This window comes from Garra rufa, chromosome 10, assembly GCF_049309525.1.
Source record: "Garra rufa chromosome 10, GarRuf1.0, whole genome shotgun sequence".
Taxonomy (NCBI): Eukaryota; Metazoa; Chordata; class Actinopteri; order Cypriniformes; family Cyprinidae; genus Garra; species Garra rufa.
The window spans coordinates 24,873,244-24,887,676 of NC_133370.1; the positions used below are offsets into that span (position 1 = coordinate 24,873,244).

Consider the following 14,433-nt stretch of genomic DNA (forward strand, 5'->3'; position numbering starts at 1 on the left):
AGACCTGAAACGCAAATAATTTGTGGGAATGACGTGCACTTTGTGTTTGTTCAGATTTGCTCCCTGCTGAGGACGGAGAGGAAGCAACCAAGCACTTCCTGCAGGAGCTGGTAAACATCTTGCTGGCCTACATCAGTAAATCGTTCAAACGCAGCTCCAAGGTTTTAGATTTCCACTATCCTCACCAGCTTAAGGAAGGTCTAGAGGGCTTCAGTTTGGAGCTCCCTGACCAGCCGGATAATCTGGAGCAGCTGCTGGTGGACTGCAGAGACACACTTAAATATGGAGTTAAAACGGGTAAGTACAAGCAGAATAACACAGGTCACAGCTGTGTTTAGGAGTGTTAATGTTGTCCTTTAATGTTGCCAGGTCATCCGAGATTTTTCAACCAGCTGTCAACTGGACTTGACGTCATTGGTCTGGCAGGAGAATGGTTGACGTCAACAGCAAATACAAACATGTAAGAGAGGAGTTTCAGTTCTTAAACAATAATTATAATTATGGATGAAGAGAAAAATAAATAGACGAGGCCATGGATGGTTGTAACAAATTTAAAATTAGGTATAGGGATGAAACTAATTAACTGTTTTCAACACTGATGTACTATATTTTTGATCAAATACATGCAGTCTTGGTGAGCATAAGAGACTTCTTTAAAAAACAAATTAAAGAATTCTACTGAACACAAACTATTAATGGGATAGTTCACCCAAAAATGAAAATTCTGTCATTTATTACTCACCCTCATGTCGTTCCAAACCCGTAAGGCCTTTGTTCATCTTTGAAACACAAATTAAGATGCAAGGTAGACATTGTTAAAATAGTCCTTGTGACATGAGTGGTTCAGCCTTAATTTTATGAAGCTTTCAGAATACAAGAATACAAAAATAATGATTTTATTTAAAAAAAATCTTCTCTTCTGTGTTAGTCGACACTTGTTCACAAGAGTAACACAACGCATGCTCTTGTGAATGTGCTTCGAAAACTGACACGGAAGAGAAGAAATTGTTAAAAAAAGTCTTTATTTTTGTTGTCCTTGTGCACAAACAAGTATTCTTGTAGCTTTATAAAATTATGGTTGAACCACACGTCACATGGACTCTTTAACAATGTCCTTACTAGTGCTGCTCTCAACTAAAGATTTTCTGGTCGACTAGTAGTCGTTCATTTTAAGCATTAGTTGACTATTAGTCTTACGTATATTAACAAACCATATAAATCATAATAATGAGCCTTTAATTGTCTACATAGCCTAATAAGTGCTCAAGCACAAGCAAAAAAAGCTTGCCACAGCGCAACCGGCAGATATAATAATTATGTCAGGGAAAAACAGCAAGGAGACTGAATTAATGTTTTAATAATTTATTGATAAACTAGTGCTTTCTTTGTTTTTTCGGTTTAAGAGATGAAGTCGGCGACACTGACTCATCATCTCCACAGTAGTTGATGTGCCTGTAGGCTATGCAAGTTTTATATGGATTACATAATCGGAGAATATTTGTTTTCCATTTAAATTGGTTAATTTGAAAGCAGACATTTCACTCTCTATATATTTTTCATGTCTGTAAGGCAAGTATACACAGAGTTTCGAAGTTTCGCGATCAAGTTCACAGAGACCGAGATGGCAGAAAGCGCATCCTGTTTGCTTTCATTATTTTACAAAAGCTCAACGTTTCGTTGTTATTGTGAGTGCACACAAATAAATGTAGAATGCAGCTTCAAACGATCCCAAATGCAGCTGTAAACGATCCCAACCGAGGAAAAAGCGCCTTATCTACCTAAATGATCTGGGAATTTTTTTTATTTTTTTTTATTACAGTTTATATACTTTTTAACCTCAAATGCTCGTCTTGTCTCTCTGCGATGTGCATGAGCAGTCTGTGCATCTCTGGTTTAAAACAGTTAGGGTAGGTCAAAAAACTCACATCTTATTTTCCCCCTTAATTTCAAAAATCGTGTAAAAATCATCCTACATCTCTGCAGAAGTACCGACCCAGTGTTTGCAAAGTGAACATACAAAGATTAAACACCAAAAGTAAAAAAAAAAAAACAGCGATGTAGGACGATTTGGAAATTGAGGGACAAAATGAGATGGGAGTTTTTCGACATAACCTAACTGTCTTGAACTGTAAAAAACAGAGTTCAGGCAGTGCAAGACAAGATGAGTGTTTGAGGTTAGAATGTATATAAATTATGATTTTTTTAAATAACGGATTGTTTCGCTAGATAAGACCCTTCTTCCTTGGCTTGGATTGTTTACAACAACATTTGGGATCATTTGAAGCAGCCATTAAACTTCATTTTGGAAGTTCATATTTAGGGCACCATAGAAGTACTCTATAAGCAGAAAAATCCTGAAATGTTTTTCTCAAAAAACATATTTTCTGTATGACTGAATAAAGAAAGACATGAACATCTTGGATGACATGGGGGTGAGTAAATTATCTGTAAATTTTTGTTGTGGAAGTAAACTTCTTGTAACAGAACTAGCGACAGATCGTTTCTTCAATATTGTGATGCACATCTGGAGAAACATATTATCCAAAAATATGTTAATTGGATAAAGCCAGATCTGAATGTGAGCTTGCAGTATTTTGCGAGGTTTAAGTTGTTAAAATGTATGAGGTAAAAATAAATAATTAAAAAAATAAACTAAAATGCATTTAGAAAATAGCTTTTCGATTTCCATTTTCCATTTGTTTCCATTTTCCAAGTTTGTTACAGTTCCCATTAAGCCCCATTTATTCTACAGTCCTTTAGGGTATGTATGAGTTTAAATTCTTCTCTGTTTACAGGTTCACTTATGAAATATCCCCGGTCTTTATACTGATGGAGGAAGTAGTTCTGAGAAAAATGCATTCAATTATTGGATGGCCAGAGGAAGATGGAGATGGCATCTTTTGTCCTGGTAACAAGCTGAAAGCACAAAAATACAGGAAGCATTTATGTTTGTGTTTTGAAAAATGAACATTGGAACTTTTCCATCATTAGTATTTCATTAAACAGCTAATGGCTTTCTCCGCAGGAGGCACCATGTCCAATCTGTACAGTGTGTTGTTGGCGAGGTTTCATTTCTTTCCGGCGGTGAAGACCCACGGGATGTCTGCGATACCACGCCTGGCACTGTTCACCTCCGCGCACGTACATGATCTCATTACTGCTTCCTCCACTCTCAGCGGGGGTGCTGTGACAGTTCCACTTACTCAATGAGACACATAGCACAACACATTTTAGTTATTACCTCCTGACCCCCTGATTGGGAGGTCAGACGTTACGTGTCAAAGCAGTGTTTTTTTAAAAGTGCTGATAAACTGATGTTAATTTGAATATTTCATGTCTTGTTATGGTAAAGCAAAAGGTCAGATCATGTTAGCTGCTTGCCTGTGCATGTTTAACATACGCTTTCCTTATTAGAGTCATTATTCTATCAAGAAGTCTGCAGCGGTTCTTGGCATCGGCTCTGAAAATGTTGTACTCGTCAAATGTGATGAAAGGTAAGATTGGTGGATGGAATCATAAGTTCATTATTTGCAGTCTGCCCAGTTTACCAAGATTAATAAAACTTTTTGGTTTCTCTCTGTGAGGGGGAAGATGATCTCATCGGAACTGAACTCCAGCATTGAGGGAGCAAAGTCTAAGGTCAGTCAAATGAGCAAAATTTGCACTGAATATTTATATTGTAAAACTTTGTTTTCCGCTTTATGGATAACACCTTACCATACACTACCAGTCAAAAGTTTTTGAACAGTAAGAAGTCTCTTCTCCACACCAGGCCTGCATTTATTTGATCAAAAGTATAGCAAAAACAGTAAAATTTTGGAACATTTTTACTATTTAAAATAACTGTTTTCTATTTAAATATATTTTTTAAATGTATTATTTTAGCATCATTACTTCAGTCTTCAGTGTCACATGATCCTTCAGAAATCATTCTTATTATATATTAATATTTAAAACAGTTGAGTAATTTTTTTCAGGATTCTTTGATGAATAGAAAGATCAAAAGATCAGGATTTATCTGAAATAAAAAGCTTTTGTAACATTATACACTATACCATTTAAAAGGTTTTGTGGGAATATTTATAGAAATTAAAACTTTTATTTAGCAAGCATGTTTTAAATTGAACAAAAGTGATACTAAAGAGATTGATAATGTTACAAAAGTTTTCAATTTCAAACAAATGCTGTTCTTCAATTTTTTAAATATATTCAAATAGAAATCAGTTATTTTAAATAGAAAAATATTTCAGAATTTTACAGTTTTTGCTGTACTTTGGATCAAATAAATGCAGGCTTGGTGAGCAAAAGAGACTTTTTAAAAAAAACTAAATCTTACTGTTCAAAAACTTTTGACTCGTTGTGTGTAACTGTCAGGTTAGATGCCACATTGAATTTAACATGACTAAAAAACAAGCCTGTTGATGCTGTATGAACGTCCTATACCACATAATGTTTACAACAACCAACTTTCAAAACTGTTTTTTGGATATTTTGTGTGCTGAAAGTTCTTTTTTGCCACCTGAACTATCAGTATGTTGTTAAACAACAGCACAGTCCATTAAACGCACTACTTATATCCCTCACAGAATTGTTTTAATTCCTGTCAAAATTTAAATATGTTGCTACCCTGACTAAGTTTATATCACTTTGCTAATCTGTATTTGACTGTAGTCTGTAGAATTGGCCACATTTTGTCTTTAAATGCCTGGTTACTCAGCATCAATGCCTTATTTTGGTGCTTGTATAAAAGGCATTTTAACTTGCAATCATGCTGTAGTAGCCGACTAAATATCAGATTGTGGCAGGGGTGTGACATGATTCATTTTAGACACTTGAGATGTGGTTATCCAAGACAAAGTAATCCAAGTTAAATTATACGTAATCTAAAACTGACCATTATGAAATGTTAAATTAAACCGAAAAAGTAAACTGTATGGCTGATTATAATTTCAGTCCTGCTTCTCAGCCAAACTCATCAAATCAGTAGAAACACAGCCCTTCAGTGAGAACTCGGAAACAATTGTGATTTTATTCCTCTTGTATCTTTCCATGTTTTCATTACTGGCAAAAGCGATATCCATGAAATGTGAGAGCTAGGTTACTGTGAGATAGTTATGTCACCTTCAGATTCTGTTAAAACATAAATGCCGGTTCTACCACTTTAAGTTGCAAGCTTTAAAATGCAAAACAGCAAAGTGAGAGGTTTATCTGTCCTACTGTAGCTGAAAATTGTATGAATATTATGAATATATCCCACAATATAATAAATGGTTTTGTACTTTTCATTTGATTTTTTCCCTAAAATGATCTTGCACGTCAGGTACAGCCATGGCATATTAAATTAACTGCTATTGAAATGTAAATGTCTGCAGTGCACACATCAAAAATGATCAAAAGTGGAAAAAAGTCTATACCCCAGTAGCTAGGACTTAGTCGCACACCTGATATTCAGGTCAACAACACTTTTGCTCATACACTGAGAAACATTGCAAATTACCAAGAAACAGCAAGTAACTGAATTAAACATGACATTTTGAAGTAGAAAAAACAAGGTCCCCCTGCTGAAGAAAGCACATGTACAGGCTCGTCTGAAGTTTGGCAATTAACATCTGAATGATTCAAAGGAGAACTGGGTGAAAGTGTTGTGGTCAGATGAGACCAAAATCGAGCTTTTTGGCATCAATTCAACTTGCCGTGTTTGGAGGTGGAGGAAGGCTGCCTATGACCCAAGAACATGGAGGTGGAAACATTATGCTTTGGTGGACAACTGCACCGCATCAAAGGGACGATGAACTGGGTCATGTACCGTCAGGGCCAGGGCATTGAAAATGGGTCGTGGATGGGTATTCCAGCATGACAATGACCCAAAACGCATGGCCAAGGCAACAAACGAGGGGCTCAGAAGAAGCAAATTGAGGTCCTGGAGTGGCCTAGCCAGTCTCCAGACCTTAATCCAATAGAAAATCTGTGGAGGGAGCTGAAGTTTTAAGTGGCAAAACATCAGCCTCGAAACCTTAATGACTTAGAGAGGATATCCAAAGAGGAGTGGGACAAAATCCGTCCTGAGATGTGTGCAAACCTGGTGGCCAACAACAAGAAATGTCTGACCTCTGTGATTGTCAACAAGGGTTTTTGGCACCAAGTACTAAGTCATGTTTTGCGAAGGGGTCAAATACTTATTTCACTCATTAAATTGCAAATCAATTTATAACTTTTTTGAAATGCGTTTTTCTGGATTTTTCTACAATTAAAATTATAGACTGATCATTTCTTTGTCAGTCGGCACACGTACAAAATCAGATGTAGGGGATCAAATATAATTTTTTTTCCTCACTGTATTCAATAAGGTCAGGCACAAAGATAACCGTGTCCTCACCTTTTCAGCACTAATTCTTCACCTCGCGTCTTTAGTAGTCTTTTGTTTGCTCGGACACATGCTGTTAGTAAATCTGACTCTTAATGTTTTACTGACAGTTACAGTAATTAATTGTGAAATTTTCTAGTAATTTCTGAGTAAAAATTGTTTCTATACCAATTTTTTTGTTAAGTGTGTGATATGTTGTGTCTTCTACATTTAGCTTCTAAACTATGCCATACCATAAACATGATATAACACCAAATTTGTTGGCTCATTGAATGCATGTGTATACTAATCTCTGTTTGCTGTTTATAGGGTTTGATGCCATTTTATGTCAACGCGACGGCAGGAACCACAGTTTATGGAGCCTTTGACCCTCTGAATGAAATAGCAGACATTTGTGAACACCATGGCCTATGGATGCATGTGGATGTAATGCATTTTATCTTATTAGGTACATTTTTATTAAATATAGTGAAAATCAGGGGTAGACAAGTTCAGTCCTAGAACACCAAGCTGATCAGTGTCTTCAGAATTAATATAGGCTATAGAGTGTTTTCACGACGCGTCATCAATCGGCCATATTGGCTGAACATGAACAATGCCACTGAACCGAATGAAACTTGCATATTTTTCTGATTATTGCTGCTGAAAATGGTCAATTATTCTAATGTTTTGGGCTGTACTAATTGGTCAGACTCGAAAAATCTTTGGAGTACTATAGACTGCCAAAAGTTATAACAAATCAAGGACAAGTGTGCAAAAAATGGTCTGAGGAAACAAAAGGCGTTTGTGGTTGGCCAAACTAAACTAAACTGAACCAGGGCAAGAATCTTGACAACATTTGTGTTCGTTCTTATAATTTACGGTCAGGAAGGTAAAATATCAGGCTTATATCTCAATCAGTACTGCTCGTACGTATCTTTACCACTTTTTAACTTTAGTTTGTCAAAATATTGCACCCTTTCCTGCTTACTAAGTCCTTTTCTATATGATTTAAAAGCTTCCATGTTTTTTTTTTCCGTAATTTAGACAGCATAAATGAGCAGAACAATGTATTAACCATGCAATCCATGCTGTCGTTTACATTTGAGTATCTCCAATATGGCCGTGCATCTGTGTAACTGACTAAATCGTAAAGAAAGTGTAAATTCTTAATAGGCAGGTGAGGTTTTTTTTTCAGTTTTGGAGCTAAACTCTAGGACTGGACTTGAATACCCCTGGTCAAAATGATGCAGTGTTTTAATGCTCTCACATTATGTAGGCTGCTTGGGGTGGAGGCTTGCTTCTGTCCAACAAACATCGTGTGAAACTGCAAGGAATTGAAAGGTAACCTAAATCAATCATTTTGATTGTATAATGTGTTGCTCAGTGGTGTAAGCAATGCCAAGGTCATGGGTTTAATTCACCGGAAATTCATGAAGCGATAACATTTATACATTGAGCGCAGTGCAAATTGCTTTGGATAAAAGCCTCTGCTAAATGCATAAACATTCATTGGGAAACAAAGCAACATGCGGTCCATTTAGCTGTTAGGAGTGCAGATATCATTGTTTTGTAATGTTATGCTTTGGCATAAGCAATGTCTAACTCCAAAAGAATTCAATTTAACTCTATCAGAGATTGCTTGGTCACAAAACAATAATGGACATTATTTGCACAGCTTGTAATTCTTTACTTTAAAAAAAAACAGCAAAATATTAAAGATTTGAATATATACTTTTTTAGTGTTGGTTGGTTAACGTGAACATGGGCTGCTTTATCTACCTTAAATGTCAGCAGTCAATTCTCTAGACGCTTCTTCTACATCCCTCTGTTTCATTTTCATTTAATCAACACAAAGTGCCGCCTTCGTTGCCATTACGTTTGGTGTTCTGCAGGATAATTCACGTAATGTCTCTACAATTTCAACTCTGAAAGGAGTGTGGTGAAAGCACATTGACATTTACTCTGTGAGACTGTTAAAACATATAACCCACTCAACCCCCGTCAGCCAAATAACTTTCTTACTTTTCATTTCTTTTGTACTCATGGTTGGTCAGAACCTGCAATTACAGCTTGTTCCTAGAATACATACAATTGATAAAAAGTTTGTCTAATGGATTCCACCTCCACTTTCACCTCCATTTCAAAAATCATTTTATATTATGAATGTGTACTTTAAATTGGTGAAATTATTTCAACATCTAACATCATCAGTCTTTTTTTATATGCTTTCATTCAGAGCCCATTCTGTGACCTGGAACCCGCACAAGATGATGGGCGTCCCACTTCAATGCTCAACTATTCTAGTGAAGCAGAAGGTGAGCTGAGCTGGAGAGTTAAATCTATGATGTTAAGAATAAATAAATAAATAAATAAATAAATAATGTATAAGATAAAATGTAAACAAAAAAAATCATATAGTAAAAAAATAAGCGTGTAGCACTGAAACCCTATTGTAATTATTAGAATAGTGACAGATCAACAATCTCCACGTAAAACTGATCGTGCAGACCAAACCGTAAGTCGTAAAGACTTGAAACTTGGAGGGATGGTAGTACTCACACTGCCTACAATGTCACCCAGGCTCGCCCCAATCGGCCTGACGGGGGCACTACAGCGATCAAAAGAAAAAATCTTTGACTCATGCAAAACCTACTTTTCTGAACTAGTCCTAATTTTTTTTCCCAATCAGAACCAAACCAGTGCAGAAACAATCTCTGAAAGGCGAATATCAATAATTATCCAAAAAAGTAGAATGCCAAAACGTTCAAAAGGGGCAGGGCCACTTTTAGTAAAATGTCTGTACCTCCTGAACGTAATGAGATATCTTCGCCAAACTCAGGACACTTATGTAAGAGCTCAATCTAAGGTTGCAGGACAAACATTGCAGAGCTTGGCACTATAAGAGGGTAAAAAAACAAAAAAATGGTACCTACGCAACCATTTGTCCTATCAACATGAAAATCACTGACCACGGTCTTGGTCCAAAGTGCCACAAGTTTCTATAAGGACATTTGCGCATCTCAAAAAAACATGGCCACCACTGTCAGATGAAGTTTGAGCACCTATTATACATGGTTAATGGAGGCTGATCGGAACAAAAATTAGTGGGCCTGTTTGACTCAAGCCCCAAAGGTCTATGAGAAATTTGAAAGAAATCAGCCACTAGGAAGAGGATACTTCGGTTTTCATTGGCGTAAACAATTGTGCATTGCACATACACGCAATATTCGTATCATATGATAGTACTCGTCATTTTGGACATCTTTGCCTCTACAACCACTGCTGTCAATCAAATTGTTTATTAAATGTGACCCTGGACCACAAAACCAGTCTTAAGTCGCTGGGGTATATTTGTAGCAATAGCCAAAAATACATTGCATGGGTCAAAATTTTTGATTTTTCTTTTATGCCAAAAATCATTAAGAAATTAAGTAAAGTTCATGTTCCATGAAGATTTTTTGTAAAATTCCTACTGTAAACATATCAAAATGTAATTTTTGATTTGTAATATGCATTGTTAAGAACCTAATTTGGACAACTTTAAAGGTGATTTTCTCAGTCTTTTTGATTTTTTTGCATCCTCAGATTTCTGATTTCAAATAGATGTATCTCAGCCAAATATTGTCCTATCCTAACAAACCATACATCAATAGAAAGCTTATTTATTGAGCTTTCATATGATGTATAAATGTATAAAAATGATGTATAAAAGTTTTGTCAAATTTAACCTTATGACTGGTTTTGTGAAGATGTAAAAACCTACTTTTTTAACTAGTTTAAGATTTTTCGCTCAATCTGGAAAAAAACACAGCATCTCTGGATTCTCTAGGTCAATGATTATCAAAAAAAAATGTTGGAATTTACCTTTTGGGAAGTTATAACGGGGTCGTTTAGAAAAGAGGCCTGTCCGAATTCACCCAAAATCCTATAAAGCCTAAAGGAAAACTCAAAACTTCACAAAACCTGGTGAGCACATGCGACAGGTGATTAGAAACAAGCATGCAAAGTTTTAAGGACATCGGATCATAGCTGGTTCTATTACAGTCATAAACATTACAAAACATAATATTTCTATTATAAATTACCTGAATTTGCAAAAAAAAAGGCTACATAATGTCTTTTTGCATATGTGCTTAAATGCCTTAAAGTGCTTGAACCCTGGTAATATTTATATTTATTACTGCTCTGAAGAAGTTGCATAACATAAATTTACTTAAAGGCATAGTTCACCCAAAAAAATGAAAATTCTGTCATTAATTACTCACCCTCTTGTTCCAAAACCGCAAGACCTTTGTTCATCTTCAGAATACAAATGAAGATATTTTTGATGAAATCCAAGAGCTTTCTGACCCTGCACAGACAGCAACGCAACTGAAATGTTAAAGAAATTGTTGAATAAAGTTGTTACTATCTTTCTGGGCCTTGAACGTGGTAGTTGTGATGCTGTCTATGCAGGGTCAGAAAGCTCTTGGATTTCATCAAAAATATCTCAATTTGTGTTCTGAAGATGAACATTTTTGGGTGAACTATGCCTTCAACACATATATGTGAATTTACACAAATTGATTATGTTCAAAAGGACATGACCTTGATTGTGCCTCGGTGTCGATAGTGTCAGCCTTTTGTGATGGTTGTATATTTCCCTCAGTTTTCTTGAGTGGCACAGTTGGACCCCAATATCAATATCTGAACACAAATGATGCAGACTGCAGAGCATGCAAGACAGTCAAAGAACATCTAGGATTCAAGTCTTTGTCAAGAACAGTGGGCAGCTTTCCTGCTCAGGACAAACCAGGAGCACATACACTATCACAACGTGATGTTTTATTGACAAATTTCGTAAGGAGCTCGCACAGATAATTAACACGGCCAATTCAAAAGCATGGAAAAATCCCTATAAATAACACAACAGTCCTATCTTCATCATCTCTTGTCTCGACAACGCCTCTCCTCCACCCCGTCTCCTCACCTTCAGCCCATAGGGGGGAGCGCTTTTAGGGTTCGGGCCAGTGCTGAGCTCGGACCCCTCCCCCTGGGCGGGGGATAGCCCCGGGCTCGGCAATTACCACCGAGCTCGAGGCCCTCTCCCGGACAGCACGCCAAACATGCACAACCTTTCGTCCAGTTTATTATCTGTAAGAGGGAACTCGTGAAAGGCTGCAAAGAGACACTGATGCTTGAGGAGGTATTGAAAACCAAGGCTATGTTAAGGCCATCTGTTGTTCTCAGGGCCTCCTGCAGGAATGTAATCAGCTGTGTGCCGAGTATCTCTTCCAACCTGACAAGCACTATGATGTGTCCTACGACACTGGGGACAAAACCATTCAGTGTGGACGGCACGTAGACGTCTTCAAACTGTGGCTCATGTGGAAGGCAAAGGTATGACAGACCTTATTCAAACCAAATGTGTTCTTAACCACCATCAGAAATGTGATCTGGAAAATGACAGCTCGCAGACCAAAAAATAAATAAATAAATAAATAAATAAATATATATATATATATTTTTTTTTTTTTTTTTTTTTTTTTTTTTTTTTTCACGGCTACATGGAATACTCTGTAACTGCAATCATCTGCAGTTATGAAAGCTTTGCATTTGGTTGGCTAATAACATATTAACAGTCAAATCAATATTTAGTGTACAATTATTTATTATGATGTAATAGTATCGCGGACCTGCTTTCTCGTTTAATACAAACGCTGCTGCCATTTTTTGATGATTGTAATATAAAAAAAAAAAAACATGGTAACAGTTTCATCTTAAATCAATGTCTTTTATCGCCATAATTATTCATGTGGTGAAATTAAGTATCTGTGTAATAAGTGGGATAATGTACATCCAGCCGCTTATTATTGCAGTCTTATACAACAGCTTCCCGCTTTCTCTGTCGGGCTTTATTCATACATTATCCCTTACGAAAAGTAGAAATTGTACACCAATTATTTAAGAAAAAAAAAAAAACATTTTATTTATTCTTTGACATAACCATGTACTATTATTCTTTTCTGTGAGTGAGCTTTTAAAATGTTTATTTCTCTTTTGTGCTTCACACAATGCCCAAAGGAGCAACAAGGCACTTTTAGTACTGATTCGAAAATTTCAAAGACTTAAATATGTCAAAATGACAAAAACAGCACTAAACCGTGAAGAACGCAAACATTAAATACATTCTTTGTAGGGTTCTGAGGGCTTTGAAGCACAGATCAACCACTGCCTGGAAAATGCAGAGTATCTTTACTACAAGCTGAAGAGAAGAACAGACTTTCAGCTTGTCTTCAAAGCAAAGGTGAGTGTGGTGATATTTCTGTAAACTTTTAGCATATTGTAAGATGAAAATTGCTGAATGATTGTTAGAGCTCATGGTGACTTTTGGTACCCTGTCTGAGTTGCAGTTGAGGTCAAAAGTTTGCGTACACCTTGCAGAAACTGCAAATAATTATTTTACCAAAATAGGAGAGATCATACAAAATGCATGTTTTTTATTTGGTACTGACCTGAATAAGATATTTCACATAAAAGATGTTTACATGCAGTCCACAAGAGAAAAATAATAGTTGAATTAAAAAAATAACCCTGTTCAAAAGTTTCCATACGCTTGATTCTTAATACTTACATACCTGTACAATGCATAGTTGTTCATGAGTCCCATGTTTGTCCTGAACGGTTAAACTGCCCACTGTTCTTCATAAAAGTCCTTTAGGTCCCATAAATTCTTTGGTTTTTCAGTATTTCTGTGTATTTATAACATTTCCAACAATAACTGTATGATTCTGAGATCCATCTTTCAACTTTACAGAAGGTTCAAACGCTCACTGATGCTTCAGAAGGAAACACAATGCATTAAAAGCCAGGGGTGAAAATTTTTTGAATTTGAAGATCAGTGTAAATTTAACTTACTTTGTCTTTTGGGAAACATAGGAATCTTCTGTAGCTTCTTAAAGGCAGTGCTAAATGAAAAATATGATATTTAGGCAAAATAAGAAAAATGTACACCGTCATTCTGTTCAAAAGTTTACACCCCCGGCTCGTAATGCATCGTGTTTTCTTCTGAAACATCAGTGAGCATTTGAACCTTCTGTAATAGTTGCATATGAGTCCCTCAGTCGTCCTTAGTGTGAAACGATAGATCTCTAAATCATACAGTCATTGTTGGAAAGGGTTCAAATACACAGAAATGCTGCAAAAACCAAAGAATTTGTGGGACCTAAAGAATTTTTCTAAAGAACAGCGAGCAGTTGAACTGTTCAGGTCAAACAAGGGACTGATGAACTATCACTAAACCAAAAAACAAAACAAAAACAAAGCTGTGGATCATTCAGATAACAACAGAGTATTAAAAGATAACTATTGCCAAAATGCAACCTGGGCTGTTTTTTTTACTGTAAACGAGACAAACATATATCTAAAAGCATAATTACGACAAACGAGCAGTTTTTGAGATTGACCATGATTTCGTTTTGCGGTCAATGGCCGGTGAATGGGAATACTAGGGGCATAACTTTGAGCGCATCAAAATCGATATTTTTACAACACTAAGAAGGCTCGACACACCATGAAACTTTGCTCGAAGTATCGCCTGGGTCTCTACACATGAACTCGAGCATTGAGAACATTGTTTGTGTACACAGAGTTCACTAAAAAGAAAGGTTTTGAACAACTCACTTTCACTGTTTGAGTTTCCGCTCGCGGCCGTCTTGCCAGTCAAGAAATGTCGATCTCCGAATGCGAGGATGGGTAGCTCCTAAAGCATATTTCCATATAATTGCACGGCTAATTTGTTGTTTTGTCGCAAGTGAAAAACAATATTAACCTTCTAGTTGTAAAAAGAGCCTCATATAAGCCTAATATTTCGTCCTATGGAGTCCATTCATTCGTATTTGGAGATCAACACCTCTTGACTGGCAAGACGGCCGCGAGCGGAAACCCAAACAGTGAAAGTGAGTTGTTCAAAACCTTTCTTTTTAGTAAACTCTGTACACAAACAGTGTTCTCAATGCTGGAGTTCATGTGTAGAGACCCAGGCGATACTTCGAGCAAAGTTTCATGGTGTGTCGAGCCTTCTTAGTGTTGTAAAAATATCGATTTTG

General features: G+C 36.5%; 1 protein-coding gene across 2 annotated transcripts in view; it reads left to right on the forward strand.

Moving 5' to 3' along the window:
* The window catches only part of gad3 (glutamate decarboxylase 3), a 31,133-nt gene that overhangs the window by 13,349 nt on the left and 3,351 nt on the right, over window positions 1-14,433 (forward strand). For both annotated transcript variants that reach the window (XM_073848851.1, XM_073848850.1), the window contains exons 3-13: window positions 55-297; window positions 370-460; window positions 2,796-2,908; window positions 3,026-3,141; window positions 3,415-3,494; window positions 3,585-3,639; window positions 6,674-6,790; window positions 7,623-7,687; window positions 8,583-8,661; window positions 11,576-11,725; window positions 12,525-12,632. In XM_073848851.1, coding sequence (XP_073704952.1) covers window positions 55-297; window positions 370-460; window positions 2,796-2,908; window positions 3,026-3,141; window positions 3,415-3,494; window positions 3,585-3,639; window positions 6,674-6,790; window positions 7,623-7,687; window positions 8,583-8,661; window positions 11,576-11,725; window positions 12,525-12,632 — 1,217 coding nt within the window. The remainder of the gene's footprint in view (window positions 1-54; window positions 298-369; window positions 461-2,795; window positions 2,909-3,025; window positions 3,142-3,414; window positions 3,495-3,584; window positions 3,640-6,673; window positions 6,791-7,622; window positions 7,688-8,582; window positions 8,662-11,575; window positions 11,726-12,524; window positions 12,633-14,433) is intronic.